This window comes from Symphalangus syndactylus, chromosome 2, assembly GCF_028878055.3.
Source record: "Symphalangus syndactylus isolate Jambi chromosome 2, NHGRI_mSymSyn1-v2.1_pri, whole genome shotgun sequence".
In the NCBI taxonomy this organism is placed as follows: Eukaryota; Metazoa; Chordata; class Mammalia; order Primates; family Hylobatidae; genus Symphalangus; species Symphalangus syndactylus.
In genome coordinates, this window is record NC_072424.2 from 137,862,460 (window position 1) to 137,883,149 (window position 20,690).

At 40.9% G+C, this 20,690-nt stretch overlaps 1 protein-coding gene across 2 annotated transcripts in view; it reads left to right on the forward strand.

The window, feature by feature from the left end:
• Positions 1-20,690, forward strand: part of IGF2R (insulin like growth factor 2 receptor) — a 136,897-nt gene that overhangs the window by 40,906 nt on the left and 75,301 nt on the right. For both annotated transcript variants that reach the window (XM_063623223.1, XM_055268728.2), the window contains exons 4-7: positions 704-802; positions 14,494-14,626; positions 17,087-17,216; positions 19,431-19,536. In XM_063623223.1, the coding sequence (XP_063479293.1) occupies positions 704-802; positions 14,494-14,626; positions 17,087-17,216; positions 19,431-19,536 (468 nt within the window). The remainder of the gene's footprint in view (positions 1-703; positions 803-14,493; positions 14,627-17,086; positions 17,217-19,430; positions 19,537-20,690) is intronic.

The following is a 20,690-nucleotide window of genomic DNA, read 5'->3' on the forward strand; positions in this document are numbered from 1 at the left end:
AAAAAAAGAATCTGTTCGCAGCAGCATTAAATGAGAAGATTTATATTACAGAATAAAATATATAGCTCCTGTTTTAACTTCAACTAATTTCCTTTATGAATTCTGTGTTCACCATACCAGAAATAGTACTGTGAAGGATAACTCCCTAGACTTGCATGTAGGAGTGAAGAGGCCAGTTCCTGCTGTGCCTGTGTCATCCTGCGATGCTGTGGTCCGCCTGTTTGTAGTCCACTCTGGTTGTGGTTAACAGGAGGGGCTGCCTTGGAGGGTGGGCGTCTGGTGGGTGTACTAACTTGGTCAGATGCAGATGGGCTCCTCATGGGAGCCTTTTCACAGGAAGCATGAGGTCACGTTTTCTGGCTTTCGTTTGCTGGCATTTGCTTAAGAGAAGATTTGGAGTTTGAGAGGAGAATGACTGAGGATTTCTTCCCATGAACTCACTCAATGTACTTGCACAGCTGGGGTGGTAGAATGCTTTTGGATTAGTTACACAAAATCCCAACATGATTTTATGAAGCTTTGGTCTCAGAATTTGCAGATTTGGGAACCTCTTGATGACCCCGTTTAACTAAAGCGGTTGCATCCCCTGCCCTTCTTGCTGCTGCTTTCTTTATTTTAGTAGTCTTTACTGCATTCTAATTTTAAAGAAGAATCTTTACAATATGTGGTAAGGTAACTTATTATAATTATTTTTTTTTAATAGGGAACTCCTGAATTTGTAACTGCAACAGAATGTGTGCATTACTTTGAGTGGAGGACCACTGCAGCCTGCAAGAAAGACATATTTAAAGCGAATAAGGAGGTAACATGGGAACTTCAAATTATATGCTTATGAAGTGTACTCTGGGGAACTTTATCTTTCAAATACTGATTCTAACCTTTCGGGGTGAAAATCGTTTTTAGCTTCCAAATTGCATTTGAGCAGAGATACCATGTGATTTAATTTTTAAAACTTTTCTGAGTGGTTCTTATTTTTAGGACAGGGCATTTAAAATATCACAGGATGTGATTTTTGGTCCAGATTGGAAATAGAGTGGCTCATCCATATAGGGCAAGTTAGTTCTTGGTTTCTGGTGCTGTGCAACTCAGTAAACTAAGTGACACGGTTGGGCTTGGGCTTAGAGTATTCACTCTACCTGCAGGAGCCATCTGTTTCTGACGCTGACTGCTTCATCTTCCTTTGCACCTGGCTTTCCACCTGTGTTGTACCCCACTTTTGATAAGTCTCCTTTACCTGTTTGCATTGTTAAATCTCTCTGTCCCTCTGCTCAGCCTTGGGATGACTTCTGGCTGCAGTGTGAGTCCAGGCCAGGTATCCCTTAAATTCTTTTCCAGCTCACCTCAGAGACTAGATTACTGGGTTACTGTTATTGTTACGTCCATCCCTTATTATTTGAACACAGCATTCCTTGGTCAAGACATTCTTCTTGGGTGTATGTATGTATATATATCTATATACATACATACCGACCTATATGTATTATGTGCAACATGATGTTTTGAAATATGTATACATTGAGGAATGGCTACATTGAGCTAATTACATATGTATTACCTTACATACTTCCTTTTTTTTTTGTTGTAAGGACTCTTAAAATCTACTCTCTTAGTGATATGCAAGAATAAATTACATTGTTATTAATTGTGGTTGTGGTGTGGTTTAATGGATCTCTCGGGCAGGTCATTCTTGTTGACTAATGCAGTGTCCTCTTCCCCAGCCTGGACTCCCTGATGTTGCACTGCTGCTTGATTCTCCCTGGTCCTGGGGAAGAGCAGACTGTGTTCCTTCTGCCGCTTTTCCATGCCCACCACCCCAGATCCTAAAGGGAGTTTCCTGTTCTCACCTTGATAACAATCTTAATTAATTGATTATCTCACTTTTCTCTATTACTTTCTGTTTTTAAGAATTTTCAAAGGTTGTAAGGATTCAGGAACTAATGAATGGTCATAATCAGTAATTTTTACTGGTGGCCTAATACCATGCAGTTTAATAAGACAAAAAGAAATGTTTATTTAAAAACATTCAGATTAAATTATGAATAATAAATCACTGATATTTTCAGATATGGTCATCTGTGAAGGGAAAGACAATTTCATATGGAAGTGGAAGTGGTAAAATACTGCCCAGGAAAACCATAAGGAGTATTCAATGAAAAAAAAGTTTAAAGTGGAAAGAATTAAGGCTGATATTTAGGAGGTGGTGTCAAATGTAAACTTCATTTAAAAACTTAGGTGAAGCTGTTAGATGACGTACTGTTAGCAGTGGGAAAAGCATCTCAAAGCAGACATCTGTTTGGGGGTTGGGGGTGAGGGTGGGAGCACAGTGTGTTCATTCCCACAGTGCTATAAAGAAACACCTGAGACTGGGTAATTTATAAAGAAAAGAGGTATAATTGGCTCACAGTTCTGCAGGTTGTACAGGAAGAATGGCAGCATCTGCTTCTGGAGAGGCCTCAGGAAACTTAGAGTCATGGCAGAAGGCAAAAGCATATCGAGCACCTCACATGGCTAGAGCCTGAGGAAGAGAGTGGGAGGGGGAGGTGCCACCCACTTTTAAATGACCAGATCTCACAAGAACTCAGTTACTATCATGATAATCGCAAGAAGGGGGAGATGGAATCCGCCCTCATGATCCAGTCACCTCCCCAGGCCCCGCCTCCAATGTTGAGGATTACAATTTGACACAAGATTTGGGCGGGGACATACAGTCATCCTGGGATTACAGGCATGAGCCACCATGCCCGGCTAATTTTTATATATATATATACGTGTATATATATATATATGTATATATACGTATATATGTGTGTGTGTGTATATATATATGTATATATATGTGTACACACATATATATACATATATATATATATATTTTTTTTTTAGTAGAGACGGGGTTTCTCCATGTTGGTCAGGCTGGCCGTGAACTCCTGACCTCAGGTGATCCACCTGCCTCGGCCTCCCAAAGTGCTGGGATTACAGGAGTGAGCCTCAGTGCCTGGCCCCACACAAGTGTCCAGTTGGCTGGATCTGAGTTGTTTCCTGTGGGAGGTGGAGGCTGCGGCGACATTGGTGCCCTCTGCTCTCCTGTTAGACCCCAGACCTCTCAGTCCCACAGATACTCTGTTGGGCTCTGATTTTCCAACCTGATCACTATCCCCTTTTTTTTTTGTTTTGTTTTATCTGAGTGTACCTCTTATGTCACGTTGCTGAATTGACAGTTGTGTCTTCTACCACCTAGGAAAAAATTGCTTTCCAAAATAAAATGAATAGCAACTTGTTTTCAGTGGGTCAGAAATCACCAACTACAGCCCATGGTTCAAAGCCTGCCCTGGCCCTTTTTTGTACAACCCCAGGAATAAGAATGGTTTTCACATTTTTACAGGATTGTTACAAAACAAAGAGGAATATGCCACAGAGACCTATGTGACCTGCAAAACCCAAAATGTAGATACCACATGGTCCTTTGTAAAAAAAAAAAAAAAAAAAAAAGGGTGCTGATTTGTGTTCTGAATATTTTTTGGGGTGGGTGTGGGGAGGTATAGTCCGTGTTTTTCTCAAAACAATGACATTTAATTTCTCTTAGAAGCAGATTGAAGATGCATGAGAAACATTTGTACTTTGTACTCTCTTACCTCTTCAGGTGTAGTTGGCAGCTGGGGCCTTATTCATTGAGTTCTCATTTATTGAGAGCCTATTGTGAGCTAAGCACTAGGAATTTTGTTAAATTTTGGAATGCTTTCAGGGAGCCTATAGACTAATGGTGTGAAGGACATATCCATATTCACTAACTCATTTTTTTTTTGTCTTATGGATAGATTAAATGGAAAGAACTGAAAAGCATAATGACTGCTAATAATGTAGTGCTGTCACTGTTAGCAGATCTTAATAAAGCATATGCCCTTTCTTCTGCTTTCAGTTTGATTTGATTACACCTTACATGCTGTGGTATGGTAACTTAAAAACATATTGAAGGTTTATGTACTTACAAAACACTCATCTTTCTCTAAAGAAAAAATAATCTCAATTTGGTTTAGTGTCATTATAGTCTTGCTTTCTACACCTTACTAATGTCTCATTTATTTATTCGTTTTGCTCTGTCACATTTAGACTGATTTTGATGGGCAAAAATCATGGTAGTTCCAAACAGCACCTTTAAAACTATTGTTATAGTTTGTTCAGTAGATTCTGGTAGAGGCTTTAAGGTAATTATTTCTTTAAAGCGTTGTGTAAATATACCTCCTACTGTAGTGCCCTTGGGAACAGGCAAAATTCAGAACTGGCCTGCTAGCAGTCTTACCAGGGTTATAAAAGTAAGATTATTATATATAAAACAGCATTAACTCAATGCGTGGTGTGTTGCTGCTGGCAAACAACCTCGCTCCCCAGGCTGCTAAATTCGTGGTCTTAATGAATGTCTCCATTGCTGTGTTTGCTGTAGCAGGAAGTGGGAGGGTGTTCCCCAGTAGCCTTGACTGTTTTCCAGTGCACACTCCCAATTCTGTGGAGTGCTGTGTGAAGCATGTCTTCTCTTCCCTCCTGGAGTAGGGAGACAGCCAGAAGTTGCTACCTGCCCCGAGCAGGGTGCTTGCAGATCTTGCCGACTTGGAATCCTCTAAGTGTCTTGGTGAAATGGAGCTATTTTCAGAATGAAGAGTTCTTTCATTTTCCCTTCTTGCCATTTGCCATCTTGCTCCCTTTTCCATCATAGGTTTTTATTTTGCTGGTTAGAGAATTGCATCTTGTCTTGCATCCTACCCAGTCCACTGACTCACTCCCCTCTTGGGTTAATGTTTTCATATGATCTTGCTGTGGGATGACAAGCTTTAGATTTGCAGGATAATGGGCACTTGTGGCTTTTTACTGTAACCCAATTATAGTCTGTGGCAATAATTTTCTTTTATTTTCGTTGCCTTTCTGCATGAATGTGGTGGTAGGCTTAAGCTCCACGTGCTGGTACCCTCTGAGCACTAGAGGTTCTAACCTCCTCCATTATTAGTAGAAACACTTAGGTGTCTGAGAAGTATTTTAGGCGATAGGCGACTTTGCTTTGAGGATATGGTCGAAACGAGTTCAAGTGCCTTTGAGGCTGTGAGTAGGTGTAGGTCGTTGGATTCACTCTATTAGCTCTCCGTGAATCTCTGACAGCAGGACTGGGGAAAAAGGTTAGTGGGTTAAAGCATTCCTGCAGATCTGATAGCCTATTTCTAAGAGAAATTTGAAAGCTAAATATTGAGCAGTTAACTTTTGTAAATAGACCTGTCTGTGAATTGCTTCAGTTTAAAAGATAAAATTTTGGGAAACTTATCCACAGAAAATAATAAAACTATCTACTTTGAAATGATTGCAGAGAATATGAATTTTTAGAATATTCTTTGGAAGAGATAATTAAAATGATGCCAGTGTATTATTTTGGAAATAAAACTTATAGGAATGTTTCACATAGTCATGGTTCACTTGGTGACCAGGGCCTTTTTTATTTTGGTGGGGGGATTCCTTTCTGGGCTTGAGTTCTTGCTGTGATGCGGAAGTTTGGTGTCCCTACTTCATGAAAGTGTACCGCAAAGATGTGGCTGCCCCTACTTCATGAAAGTGTACCGCAAAGATGTGGCCTCAGAGCCATGGTTTCTGTCCTGGGCAGGGAGTCTTGCATCCTGGGGCAGTTTCACCATCTGAGCAGAGACCCTGATACAGTTTGAATTTTGTCCCTGCCCAAATCTCACATTGAATTTTAACCCCTAATGTTGGAGGTGGGGCCTGTTAGAAGGTGATTAAATCATGGGGGTCCCTCATGAATGGTTTAGCACCATCCCCTTGGTGCTGTCCTCATGAAAGTGAGTGAATTCTCATGAGATCTGGTTGTTTCAAAGTTTCTGGTTGTTTCACTCTCACTCTCTTGCTCCTGCTTTTGCTGTGTGATATGCTTGCTCCCACTTCACCTTCTGCCGTGAGTAAAAGCTTTTTGAGGCCTCCCCAGAAGCCGAGCTATGTTTCCTGTACAACCTGCAGAACTGTGAGCCAGTTAAACCTCTTTTCTTTATAAATTACCCAGTCTCAGGTATTTATAGCAGTGCAAAAACAACCTAATACAGACTGCTTGGGACTGGGCTGGCTTTTTTCGCCTGCTGCCAGCGATGGGCCACAGGTGGGAGACTCACTGAGTTAAGGGCATTAGAACTTGGTGGGTCCTGCTATTGCCTGCTATGCTGTGGAGCTCAGGCTGCACCTCTTTTTACCATGTGTGCTCTTTGATGTAGTAGAGGTGCCTCTGTCCCTCTCTAGAATGTTGCCCTGGATTCAGCCCACTGATCACCATTGGGGCCAGTGCTTGTCTCAGCTGTTGGAGAGCCTGAATATGTGCTTGCCTGACCCAGCTCCACCCAGCTTTCCTTCCTCAACCTGCCTTGCTGGCAGAACACAAGAGAGTGATGCTTAGGTGTCCCACGGCCCCACCCATTGTCTGGGACATGGGAGTAGCCTCCTCGTTAACAAAAGCCAAGCATAAATCCTGTTGCCACCACTGCAGCTGCCTCTTTCCTGCAAGTACCACTTCCTGGCCAGGAGATGAACTTGCATAGCCCATCTGCTGACACAACTGTGTATACAATTGCACAGTGCTACGGCAGGAGACAAGCTTTCCATGACCTCAGTTACCATCATCCCTCACCACACCCTGGCTACTCAGGAGGCCCTGAGCCTGCTCACCAGCCTGGTATATTACTACTACAACTGATGTTTGAGAAAGTCACCACACAAAGCCTATCTATAACCAAGGACTTCATACAGTCTTTGACGCTGAAAGCGTCCAGAAGCAAAGCCAAATAAAACTATGCAACATAACATTATAGTCACATCCTCAAGGCAGGGGGGAAACCCTCTAGTCAAAGCAAAAGCAAATTCAAACCAAAAAGTGACAGTTTCTCTAGATGAGAAGGAAGCAGGGTAACAATTCTGGAAATGTGAAAAAGCAGGGTGTTACAACACCCTGAAGGATCATATTAATCCTCTGAAAACAGATCCTAACCAAAGTGAAATGCTTGAAATACTAAAGAATTCAAAATATTAATTTTAAAGAAGCTTAATGAGATACGTGAGAAAGTTGAAAACCAATACAAAGAGATCAGAATATCCAGGATATAAATGAGAAATTTACCAAAGAGATATTTTTAAAAAATCAAATAGAATTTCTAGAAATGAAAAATTTGTTATGGGAATTATAAAATACAGTTGAAAGCTTCAACCATAGACTAGACAAAGCAGAAGGAAGAATCTCAGAACTTGAAGACAGGTCTTTTGAATTAATCCAATCAGACAAAAACAAAGATTCAAAGGAAATGAACAAAGTGTTTGAGAACCGTGGGACTACATGAAACATCCAAACCCGTGAAGCATAGATATTACTAAGGGAGAAGAACAAAGTCTGGAAAATGTATTTGAGGAAATAATTGATGTAAACTTCTTTAGTCTAGCAGGAGATCTAGACCTCCAAATATAAGAAGCTCAAAAAATTCTAAGGAAATACGTTTCAAGAAGGACTTCACCACAACATATAGCCATCAGACTGTATGAGGTCAACATGAAGGAAAAAATCCTATCCATGAGAAAAGTATCTAATCACCTATAAAGGAAACCCCATCAAACTAATAGGGGACTTCTCAGGAGAAACTTATAAGCCAGAGAGATTGGGTTTCTGTTTTCAAGGTGCTTAAGGAAAAAAAAATCTGTCAACCCTGAATTTTGTATCCTGCCAGAATAAGTTTCATGTATGAAGGAAAAATAAAGTCTTTCCCAGACGTGCAAATGGTGAGGGAATTTGTCAGTACTATATGGGCCATACAAGAAATGCCCAAAGGAGGTCTATACAGGGAAACAAAAGTTTGATACTTGCTATCATAAAAACACACAAAAGTATAAACACTGTTATAAAACAATTACACAAGCAAGACCACAAAGCAACTAGGAAACAGTTAGCATTATGAGAGGAATAAAACCTCACATATTAACTTTGAATGTACATGGATTAAATGCTCCACATAAAAGATACAGATTGGCAGAATGGATTTAAAAAACAAAAAACAGAATCCACCCATATGCTGCTTACAAGAAAGCCAGAACTAATTGGTAAAGACATAGACTGAAGCTAAAGGGATGGAAAAAGATATTGCAGGCAAATGGAAATCAAAAGCAAGCAGGAAGACCTACCTATACTTAGATAAAACTGACTTTAAATCAACAAGAGTAAAAAAAAGAAGTCTGTATATCAAAAAGATACCTGCATTCGTCTGTGTATTGTGGCAGTATTCACAGTAGCAAAGATACGGAATAAACGTTAAGTGCCCACCAACGAATGACTAGGTAAAGAACACACACACACACACACACACACACACACACACACACACGTGTATCATGGAATACCACTCAGCCATAATACAGAATGAAATCCTATGTTTTGGAGTAATATTGATGGAACTTGAGGCCATTATCTTGAGTGAAATAACTTAGACACCACATATTCTCACTTATAAGTGGGAACTAAATAATACATACACATGGACATAGAGACTGGAATAATAAATGTTGGAGCTTCAGAAAGGTGAGAGGGTGGGAGGGCAGTGAGGGTTGAGAAATGAGTCAGATCATATCATTATATGATAAAAAGATTATTCAACAAGATGTAACAATCTTAAATGTATATGCACCCAACTCTAGAGCACAAGATTCATAAAACAACTACTAGTAGACTTAAGAAAAGAAATGGACAACAATGCAATAATAGAATTCAATCATTGAGAAAGAAAATCAACAAACACGGGACATAAATTGGATTCAGGACCAACCTAAGAGACATTTATAGAACATTCTCCCCACAACTGCAGAACATATATTCTTCTCATCAGTGCATGGAACGTTTTTCGAGATGGACTATATGTCATACCAAAAAACAAGTCTCAATAAATTGAAAAAAAACCAAAATGATACCAAGTATCTTCTCAGACCACAGTGGAATAAAACTAGAAATCAATTCCCAGAGGAACTCTCATAACTATACAAATAATTGGAAATTAAATAGCCTGCTTCTGAATGAATTTTGAGTCAACAATACAATTAAGATGGAAATTAAAAAAAATTGAAACAAATGAAAATGGATAGACGACATAAAACCTCTGAGATACAGCAAAAGCAGGGCTAAGTGGGAAGTTTATAGTGTTAAATGCGTACATCAAAAATATAGATCACAAGTTAACAACCTAATATCACACTTCAAGGAACTAGAAAAAAAAGAAAAAACCAAATTGAAACCTAGCAGAACAGAAGTAACAAATATCAGAGCAGAACTAAATGAAATGGAGACCAAAAAATGCAGTACAAAGGATCAAAAAAATGAGAAGTTCGTTCTTTGGAAAGGTAATATTCATAGACTGCTGGTCAGATTAACCAGAAGAGAGAGGATTCAATCAGAAATAAGAAAGTAGACATTACAACTGATACCACAAAAAAGATCATCAGAGACTACTATGAACATCTGTGTACTCACAACTGAGAAAATTTAGAGGAAATGTGTACATTTCTGGAAACATTCAACTTCCCGAGATTCAACCAGGAAGAAATAGAAATTCCAAAAAGACCGATAAAAAGTATTGGGATAGAATCAGTAATTTAAGAAAAGCAAAACAAAACAAAAAAAACCTCCCAACAAAAAAAGCTCAGGACCAGACAGATTGACAGCTGAGTTCTCCCAGAGGCACAGGGAAGATCTGGTACAAATCCTACTGAAACTGTTCCCAAAAATCAGAGGAGGGAATCCTCCCTAACTCATTATTTGAAGCCAGTATTATCCTGATAACCAAAGCCAAACGAGCACACAACAAAGAAAGAAAACTAGAGACCAATATCTATGATAAACAGATTCAAAAATCTTAACAAAATACTAGCAAACTGAATGTAACAGCACTTCAGAAAAATAATACATCACAATCAAGTGGGTTTTATTCCAGGGTTGCAAGGATGGTTCAGCATATGCAAATCAATAAATGTGATTCACCATTTAAACAATTAAAAACAAAAAACGTATGACCATCTCAGGAGATACAGAAAAAGCATTTGATGAAATTCAACATCCCTGAATGAAAAAAAAACTCAAAAAATTATTAGAAGGGACATACCTCAGAATAATAAAAGGTATATATGACAAAACCACAGCCAGCATCATACTGAACAGGGAAAAGTTGAAAGCATTTCCCCTAAGAAGTGGAACAAGACAACGATGCCCACTTTTTCATGTCTCCTGTTCAACATAGTACTGGAAGTCCTACCTAGGGCAGTCAGGCAAGAGAAGGAAAAGGCATCCAGATCAGAAAAGAGAAAGTCAACGTGTCTCTGTGTGCTGATGATATGATCTTATACCTAGAAATCTCTAAAGATTCCTCCAAAAGTCTCTTAGATTTGATACATGAATTCAGTAGTTTCAGGATACAGAGTTATTGTACAAGAATCAATAACATTTCTACACACCAATAATGATCAAGCTGAGAATCAAATCAAGAACTCAATCCCATTTATAATCGCTAAAAAAAAAAAAACCCACTAGAAATACATTTAGCCAAGGAGGTGAAAAATCTCTACAAGGAAAACTAAAACACTGATGAAAGGAATTGTAGATGGCACAAACAAATGGGAAAACATCCTATGCTCATGGATTGGAAGAATCAACATCATTAAAATGATTATATTGCCTGAAACAATCCACAGATTCAATGCAGTTGCTATCAAAATGACATCTTTTTTTATGGAATTAGAAAAAAGTCCTAAAATTCATGTGGTCCCTCAAAAAAGTCTTAATAGCCAAACCAATCTTAAGGAAAATGAACAAAGCTAGAGGCATCACATTACCCGACTACAGATTATACTGGAGGGCTATAGTAATCAAAACAGCTAGTACTGATATAAAAATAGACACACAGATCAATGGAACAGAATAGAAAACCCAGAGTCAAAGCTACATACTTACAACCAACTGATCTTTGACACAGTTGACAAAAACATACACTGGGGAAAGGACACCCTATTTAGTAAATGGTTCTGGGAAGACTGGACAGCCATATGTGGAAGAATGAAACTGGACCCCTATCTCTCACCACGTATAAAAATTAACTCAGGTTGGATTAACGATTTGAATGTAAGGCCTGCCTGAAACTATAAAATTCCCAGAAGAAAACCCAGGAAAAGCTCTCTCGGATCTTCACCTAGGCAAAGAATTCATGACTAAGACTTCAAAAGCAAATGCAAGAAAAATAAAAATAGAGAAATGGGACTTTATTAAACTTAAAAACTTCTGCACAGCAAAATACATAGTCAGCAGAGTGAACAGACAACATACAAAATGGCCAAAAGTGTTTTTAAACTCTACATCCAACAAAGGATTGATATCCAGAATCTACAAAGAGTGTAGACAACTCAACAAGAAAAACCACAATCCCTTTAAGAAGTGAGCAAAGGACATGAACAAACATTTCTCTAAAGAAGACATACAAATGGCCAAGAATCTCCTAAACATACTCCACATCACTAATCATCAGAGAAATACACAAATTAGTATAAAACCAAAATGAGATACCATCTTATACCAGTCAAAAATGGCAATTATTAAAAAGTCAAAAAACAACAGATGTTAGCAAAGTTGCAGAAAAAAAGAGAACACTTATACACCGTTGGTGGGAATGTAAATTAGAATGACCTTTATGGAAAATAGTATGGAAATTAATCAAAGAACTAAAAATACAACTACCATTTGACCCAGCAATCTCACTACTGGGTATCTATGCAAAGTAAAAGAAATCTGTATATCAAAAAGATACCTGCACTCGTCTGTTTATTGTGGCAGTATTCACAGTAGCAAAGATACAGAATAAACGTTAAGTGCCCACCAACGGATGACTAGGTAAAGAACACACACACACACACACACACACACACACGTGTATCATGGAATACCACTCAGCCATAATACAGAATGAAATCCTATGTTTTGGAGTAATATTGATGGAACTTGAGGCCATTATCTTGAGTGAAATAACTTAGTCAGACACCACATATTCTACTTATAAGTGGGAAGTAAATAATACATACAAATGGACATAGAGACTGGAATAATAAATGTTGGAGCTTCAGAAAGGTGAGAGGGTGGGAGGGCAGTGAGGGTTGAGAAATGAGAAATTTCCTAATGGGTACAATGTACAGTATTCCAGTGCTGGTTACACTAAAAGCACAGACCTCATCACTGCAATATCCATGTAATACAACTGCACTTGGTCCTCCTAAATCTATATAAAACAAAGAGGCACCCCCTTAAAGCTCAGGGTCTTGCCAACTCTAACAATGGGGTTTCTCGATGTTTTTTAAAATAAAAAGACCATTAGTTCATAGGTATGAGAGACTGGTCATAAATTAGAACCAAGTAAGGATGGATTGAAATACCCACAGGAGGAACTCATCTTCACAGTTTATGGAACAAATATGGAACAAATATTTACTGAGCTCCCACTATGTTCTAGGCATCATCTTTAGCCCGCAGTGACAAACCCTTGACCTCAAGGGGCCCCTATTATAGTGGGGGGAAAATGACAAACGTCAACAGATGGCAGTACCTAGTATCATACATCACAGTGCTGTGAACAAAAGTGAGGCTGAGTACGGGAGACAGAGAGAGGTGGAGAATGCTGTTTTAGGTAAAGGTGTCAGAAGAGGCCTTACTAAGGGTGATGTTTCATCAGAGACCTGAATGAAGTGAGGGAAAGAGCCATGTGTATATTTGGGTAAGCACATCTCAGGTAGAGAGAACTTTTGAGTTTCAGGAGGGCAGAATTGCATCAAGTGGTGAGTGTGGCTACGTGGAGTGAAGAGAGTGGTAGGTGAGGGCGGTGTCATGAAGGAGTTTGAATTTCCTTCTCAGTGTAATGGGAAGCTGCTTTGAACAGGGGGAGGTGTGGCCTGATTTAATTCTAAAGTGCTAATCCTGTGCTGTGGAGACATGGGCTGAGGTAGTAGGGCATTGAAGCTGGAGTTGGGAGGCCAGTTAAGATACTGTTGCAGGCAAGAGATTATGGTGGCTTGGACAGGGTGGCGATGGTGGAGGTGATAAGAAGGGAGTGGATCCAGGATTTAGTCTGAAGGGAGAGCTGGCAGGACTTGCCGATGGTTGGATATAGACTGTGAGAGAACTTGGCGGTGGTGCAGGGGGACCTTAAGGTTTTGGCCTAAGCAACTGGTTGAATGATGGTCCCATTTGTTGAGATGAGGAACGCTGGGGTAACAGTAGGTTTTGGGGGAGAAATCAAAGGCTTATTTTAAATACATGAAATTTGAGATGGTTCTGTGTATCCAAGTGATGATAATAAACAACAGCAATAAATAATGCTTATGCCAACCTGCCAGGAGCTGTACCCCAAGCTTCACATACATTAGCTCACTCAAGCCTTACAGCAGCCCCATGAGGGAATAACTGTCATTATTCCAGTATGGCACATAGGGAAACTGAGGCATGGAGGTTAACTTCATTCATGGTCGTGCAAAGTGTTCATGCCAGAGTTTGAACCCCAAGCGTTCTGCTTCGAGTCTGTGCTTATAAACATAGCTTCTGCTATTGTTGGCTGTGTAAGCCTGCAGTTCTGTGGAAAGGTCAAGGCTAGAGACATGAATTTGGGAGTCATTGGCAGACATTTATAACCATGCACGAGGTCACCAAGGGATTGGGTGTAGACAGGAAAGAGGGCCGCTCAGTAAGCTGTGGCACACCTCTGCATTGAGAGTCAGTTAGAGGGAAGGTGAGAGGTGTTTCCAGGAGGCTGAAAAAGAGCTGGAAGTGGGGCAGAAGAACACCAGGAGCCTGTAGATGCAAGCCACAGGAGAAGGGGTTTCACGAGGTGGGGAATGATCAGTAGCATCCAGTGCCACAAGAGACCATGTAACGGGAAGGCTAGGACACGAGTGCTGGATGTGTCAGCAGAGATGTTGTGGGTGACCTGGTAAGCGGTGTTTTGATGGAGTGGGAGACAGCAAGCTGATGTGACTGTGTTCAAGAGAGAATGGAAGGTAGGAAGAGGAGAAGATGTGTAGGGACAGTTGAAGGAATTTTGCTCTGAGTTGCTGAGACGTGAGATGATAGCTAGGGGAATGTAGGGACCAGGAAGGACATTTGTGAGGTGGTAGATCTCATGGCATGCTGAGGGGAACGATCCAGTGGAGAGGGAAAACCTGGCGATGTAAAGTGAGAGGAGATGATTGCAGAACAGTCCTCATGTAAGAGAGAAGAGATGCTGAAAAGAACGCAGAGGAGCCAAGAGGTTTATTGACCTTTGCCTGAGTTCTTTTGTTATTAGGGGACACCATAGCGTGATAGTCCCCAAGGAATGGAGAGCAGTGTTGTGTGACATTGGTCGTAAGCTTTTCTGATTGACCAAGATGTATATTGAAGACTCACTTTTGTCTTCCTTCCAGGTGCCGTGCTATGTGTTTGATGAAGAGTTGAGGAAGCATGATCTCAATCCTCTGATCAGGCTTAGTGGTGCCTACTTGGTGGATGACTCTGATCCGGACACTTCTCTATTCATCAATGTTTGTAGAGACATAGGTATGAATCTTTGTGGGGCTGAGGGATTTCTTCTATGGCTTCAATATCTTTGCCTTTCTACCTTTATTTCTGTTTGCACATCCATGTTTCTGATTAGGCCCTCTAATAAAGCTTTTGTCCCAAAAAATGTTCTATTTGCACAACCCACCTCTTCTCCCCCAGTAGATTCCATGCCTCCTCCTCAACCCCTGCAGATTCCATCCAAACTGTTGGTCCATTCCATGTGGGTGTTCTCTCGGCCAGACACCTTGGGTTTCAGAATTCTACAGTAGTGAGGTGTTCTCTGTGTGTGCCTGAATCCCTTGGCTGTGAGTCACGGGCTGGGTAAAAAAGAAAAAGGGATGATCAAGGACTTGCGTACTTGGTCGAGATGCATATTTGGCCCAAGCTGACTTGTTCCTTTCTCTGTACTTTCCAGAACTGGTGTGAGAAGCTTTAGCTTAAGCTTTAGAATCTTTGATAAATTAACTAAAGACCGTAAATAAATGGTCTTTATCTAAAAAGGGCCATGAAAAGTTTTACTAAGTCTTTGACTAGCCTTCAGCTGGTTTTACTAAGCCAGGTTTCTAAAACCCAGCTTGATGTTTCCCTCAGGGCTATGAATTGTTAGTCCTGTAGGCCAGGACTTGTCTTTCTGCAGTGCTAGCTATGAGTAAATTCTGCTGGTGATTAACTAATCAAAAGGTCATTTTTAGTGTTTTTCTTTGTTTTTTATTTCTCAAATAGTACATAATGCTTTGCCCTTAGAAAAGTTTGGAGAAAATTTTAAAAAATAAACTCAATACATGGAAGTATTGCTGGATAGTAGATGAGTATTAATTTATGATTATTCTTTAAATTGTATATATACATTATGTACTATCTTGTTTGTGTATTATTTCTAAACAGTTAAAAACAGTAAATATACCCCATTCAGGGCTCACCAAAAGTAACCAATGATAACTAGATTTTTGTGTGTGTGTGTGTGTTAGAGTATTACATCTTTCTTTTGTTCTCCAAGGATAACCTTTATTGATTTTTTGGAAAAAGACTAATACAGTCTTTGTCTTAAATGGGTCTGTAATTCAAGTTTGGTTATGAAGTTGATGAGTTGTAGATTATTGAATTCTGAAATAATATGCTATTTTGATTTGGAAAACATTTAGGTTTCTGGTCTCTTAACATTTTACAGATCATCTGAATTTGCTGAGTATTTTCCTACAAGTTTTTTCTTTCCAATTTGCTGGCAATTTGAGTGGAGCTTGAATGACGTTGATTCACAGTAGAGGTGCCCTAGTTTTTACTCAGACATTCTCCATTCCCAGGAAATTGCCCCAAGTCTCAAACCAAGATTGAATGTGACCCTCAAAACCTCTTGGATAGTTTCGGACTTGCCACCACATGCCTGCCTCCTTGCATCCTCAGGGTGCTTGCCGTGTATTCTGCCTTTGGTATACCAAGTGGATTGTCTTACATTGAGTCCCCATGAGGGCAAGGAGCCTATGGCACAGCAGATACTATAGGTGGAACAAAGCAATCCTTTTGTGAAATTTCATAATTCCACATAATTTCTTAATTGTTTGGAAGGCTTGAGAGTTAAAGGTTTGCTTACCTCTTCACTAGCTGGTGCAAAGGTAGATAACCCTCCCCATCTTTGATTGATAAGGCAAGTAAAACTTAAGGGAGGTAAGATTATTCACTCGCTCATTCGTGGGAGAAGCGTTGTTTGAATCCCTCTGTGTGCTAGGCACTAACCTAGGCACTGGATTATAGCACTGAACTTACCACAGTTCCTGTTTTCCTGGAGCTTTAGTTAGATAGGAGAAAAGATAGATAGTAAAATAAATCCCAAAGTATACTGTGTAAGGTATTGAGTCATGGTCATGGAAATGAATGGTAAAGAGCAACCCGGCCGTAGTCATAGCTGTTGCTACTGGCAACCTCTAACGCCTGCGTGATGTTCTGGACATATTCTGGGTATGTTTTCATCCTTAATCCTCCCCTAAACCTGTGCAGTAGCACACTGGCAATTGGATAGTTTTGTAGTTAGACCAACGTTGTAGACATAGTAAGTGGTCGATTTAGGATTTGAACCCAGAGCTGTGGGTTCTTTCCACTAATCTCCTAATTGTTCCAGTCATCTGTGGAGTGCCTGCATTTTCTAGTCTCTGTAGCTTGAAAGGGGATAATGCTAATTTTGTTGTACCTCAAGCAGAGGATGGGTACATTTCTTAATTACAGATAACATCATCGCCTGTTTCCTGTGCACCTCTTATGTACCAGTGCAGAGCCAGTACTTTATATTCCTTCATCCTGAGCTTTGTTTGCAGAGGGTTAATGGCTTGCCCAAGGTTTCAGAATAGTTACTTAGGGAGAGTTTTAGGAATTCAATAATGTATTTAAAGGCACCCTGGATCTAAGGGTATGTGTGATTATCACTCCTGACACCTAATATGATTTAATGTAATACATGATTTTCAGACACACTACGAGACCCAGGTTCACAACTGCGGGCCTGTCCTCCCGGCACTGCCGCCTGCCTGGTAAGAGGAGACCAGGCATTCGATGTTGGCCAGCCCCAGGAGGGACTGAAGTTGGTGCGCAAGGACAGGTCAGTCGAGGCCTCCGATGCTGTTGGCGTTTTTAATCTCCAGCAAGGACCTGACTTTCAGGGAGCTGCAGGAACATCCTTTTTCAGCAGGGCTTGGGATAGTCCCTGCAGCGTTACTGCTTCACATGTGCTCGTAAGATTGTTGGTCATTGCTGTGAGTCACATAGTCTAGTGTGCTTGTCTACTTTCTAATCAATTGTTTCTCTTACAGCAGTAAAAATATATCTCATGATCCAGTCCATAGTACATACCTGTATTTGCCTCATGAAATCATGCCTATCTTAAGGTGCCATCTGGTATTTTTCATTCTGTGGCACCCATGAAATTGATTTTGTGTCCATTGTGTTCTCGTCTTGGGAGGGCAAGAGAGGACGGACAGTTTGCTGGTGACCTTCACTGGGACGTGACAGGGTCCTTGGTTCCCAGTGGGGAATGGTGTTCCTTATAATGTTTGTGCTGTGTACATATGCTCTTGTACTGCCTTTGTATCTTGCCTTGGCAGACATATGCATTGCTCTAGTGTGTTGCACATGACCATATCCTGAACTTAGATCAAGGATTCACATTTTCTCCCCATTTAGAGGGCTTTTATAGACACTTTGTTGTGCTTGCTTTAGTTTGGAGCTTGTGGCATGTCTGGGTGGTTGTAGGGAGCATGTGCAATTATAATGGCACTCTGTCCAAAGAAAAAACTCGAGCGTAACCTGAGGGGAAACATTTTTGGAATTTTCTATGTGTGTGTCTGTATTAGTTTGCTCAGGCTGCCATAAGAAAATACAATAGGCTGGGTAGCTTAAACCACAGAAATGTATTTCCTACACAGTCTAGAGGCTGCACGTCTGAAGAAGGTGTCACCAGGGCTGGTTTGTTCTGAGGCCTCTCTCCTTGGCTCGTTAGATGGCCGTTTTCTTTCTGTGTCTTCACATGGCCTTCCCTCTGGGGGGTCTGTGTCCGAATCTCCTCTTCTGATAAGGACACCAGTGATTTTTTGGATTAAGGCCTACTCACATGACCTCCTTTTTCCTTGTTCATCTCTTTAAAGTCCCTGTCTCCAAATACAGTCACATGCTGAGCTATGGCTTAGGCCTTCAACATACAAATTTTGAGGGGAAACAGTTCAGTCCATAACAGAGTCTTTAAGTGACACATTGGTAATTCTTAATACGAATGAGTTTGTGTGACGTTTTAGTAACATGCGGGACACGGAGCAAAAGCGTGAGCTTCTCTCGTGGGAAAAGGCAGGTCATCTGTGATCAGCTGTTCTCTAGCAGGCAGCCAGGGGCACTGGGCCCATTCCACACTGAGTGCAGTAAACCCTGGTGGTGGGGGCCGTGTTGGATGGGGTTTGGGTGGTGGAAGAGAACCCCAGTTCAGTAACTGCTGGGCAGGTGCTGTGGGGTTAACACAAAACAAAACTTTTGGCTGGCACTTAGAATTTGTTGTATAAAGAGGAAATGATTGACTAGCCTTGTGGGCAAAAATGCGCTTGGCCTGCTTGTCTGCTTTTTTAAAAAAATTTTGTTATCTCATTTACAACAGTTTTTTGCTTGTTTATTTTAGTCAAATGGTGTTTCTTCCTTTTTTTTAAAAAATAATTTTTTTGTTCTTTTTTTCTTTCCTTATTCTAGGACATGAAGCAGACCAAACAGGTTTTCTTTTTGTTTTTGTTTTTGTTTTGTTTTTAAGATGGAGTCTTGCTCTGTCACGTAGGCTGGAGTGCAGTGGCGTGATTTCGGTTCACTGCAACCTCCGCCTCCCTGTTCGAGTGATTCTCCTGCCTCAGCCTCCTCAGTAGCTGGGACTAGAGGCGCACTACCATGCCCAGCTAATTTTTGTAGTTTTAGTAGAGATGGGGTTTCACTGTGTTGGCCAGGGTAGTCTGGATCACTCAGGTGATCCACCACCTTGGTCTCCCAGAATGCTGGGATTATAGGTGTGAGCCACCGCGCCCAGCCAGGTTTTCTTAATATATCAAATTTATGTGCTGGTCACTTTATATATTTGATTTTTTAACAAAATAACACTCACTGGAGTTTACTTTTTTTCAAATGGAAATGAAATGAAGTCATTTTATACCATGGCTTCTTTTATATTTTAATATTTCTTCTGTTACCCTCTCCCCCCAAGTGAATGTGCTGAATGCTCAGGGCAACATATGAATTTGGATGTACTTTATACTTTTGTAATACTCTTTTCTCAATGTGGCTCTCCCAGGCTTGTCCTGAGTTACATGAGAGAAGAGGCAGGAAAGCTAGACTTTTGTGACGGTCACAGCCCCGCAGTGACTATTACGTTTGTTTGCCCGTCGGAGCGGAGAGAGGTAAGTGACTCGTCTCCTGATGACTAATGTGGTGCACATTAGCCTGGGTTGCCCATGCGAACGCGTTTCTGGGCTTGGGGCAGGGTGGGCCTGGATGCAGGAAGCTGGGAGCCATGACCGAGGCACTGGTGGGCTCTCAGGAGACAAGCTTCCTGGGATAGCTTCTGTGACATGCAGCTCACTCAGGGAGAGCTGTTTGCATTTTGCCTTTTGCTTTTTTACAGTAACCCAGAGGGGCCTCCACATACAATGGGATGGTGTTTTGTTCTAGTCTCTGTGAGATTATTTTAAGTAGTTCATGGACAGATTTTTTTTTTTTTTTGGTAGTTGAGTTGTTTTAGTGAATAGTGGAAAAACGAAGTATAATTTCAAGCCTGTGATTTCTTATGAGAAGCATTTCCCTCCCTCTCTCTTCCCAGTCTGCCCCTAAACCCCCACCCATGCCTTCCCCCCTCTTTCTCATCACAGGCCAACTTATTGCTGTGCACTCTGCTGTTGATGAAATCTCCAGCGCAGCTGTAAACTCTTCGAATGTGGCTGCTGAGACTTACTTGTCCTTGAGTGCCTAGCGCCTGCAAGTGTTTTAACCAGGGGCAGGTGCTGATGGAAAGGAGGCATCCCCCAGGGAGGAAGGGGTAGGGCAGGGCTTTCCTTTAGTTTCTTTCTGCCTTCTTAGTAATAGGGTGAAGTAGGGAGGGGCTGAATTCTTTTGCCAGAGAACCACACTCCCCTTCCCCCAAGCAAATGTGGAATTTGCTCTGACGTCAGTCTGGCAGCTGGCCTGGTGTGTGTGGGATATGGAAACAGTGCAGGGCTCAGCTTTCCACTTTCAGTCCCCAGACTTCCACATCCAGGTGCTGTCAGCTGAACGAAGGCCGGAGTGTCTGATGTTTGTTGTGAATATGAATAGGGAGGAATATTTATTCACACTTTTCATTTGTACCTACAGATGTGAGTTGAAATCTTTTAAGCCCAGTGAGATGTTCTCAGGCGGTAGTGGTTTTAGTGTTTTCCCTTTTTAGTCTACGTTTGGTAAGAATCATTTTACACTATGAGAATCAAGAGAATTGGGAGTTTTCCTCCTTTTTCTTCGAAGGGGTATGAGGCATTTCTTGGTGTTAGAAGAAGAGGCTGATTTGTTATTAGTGGAGCAA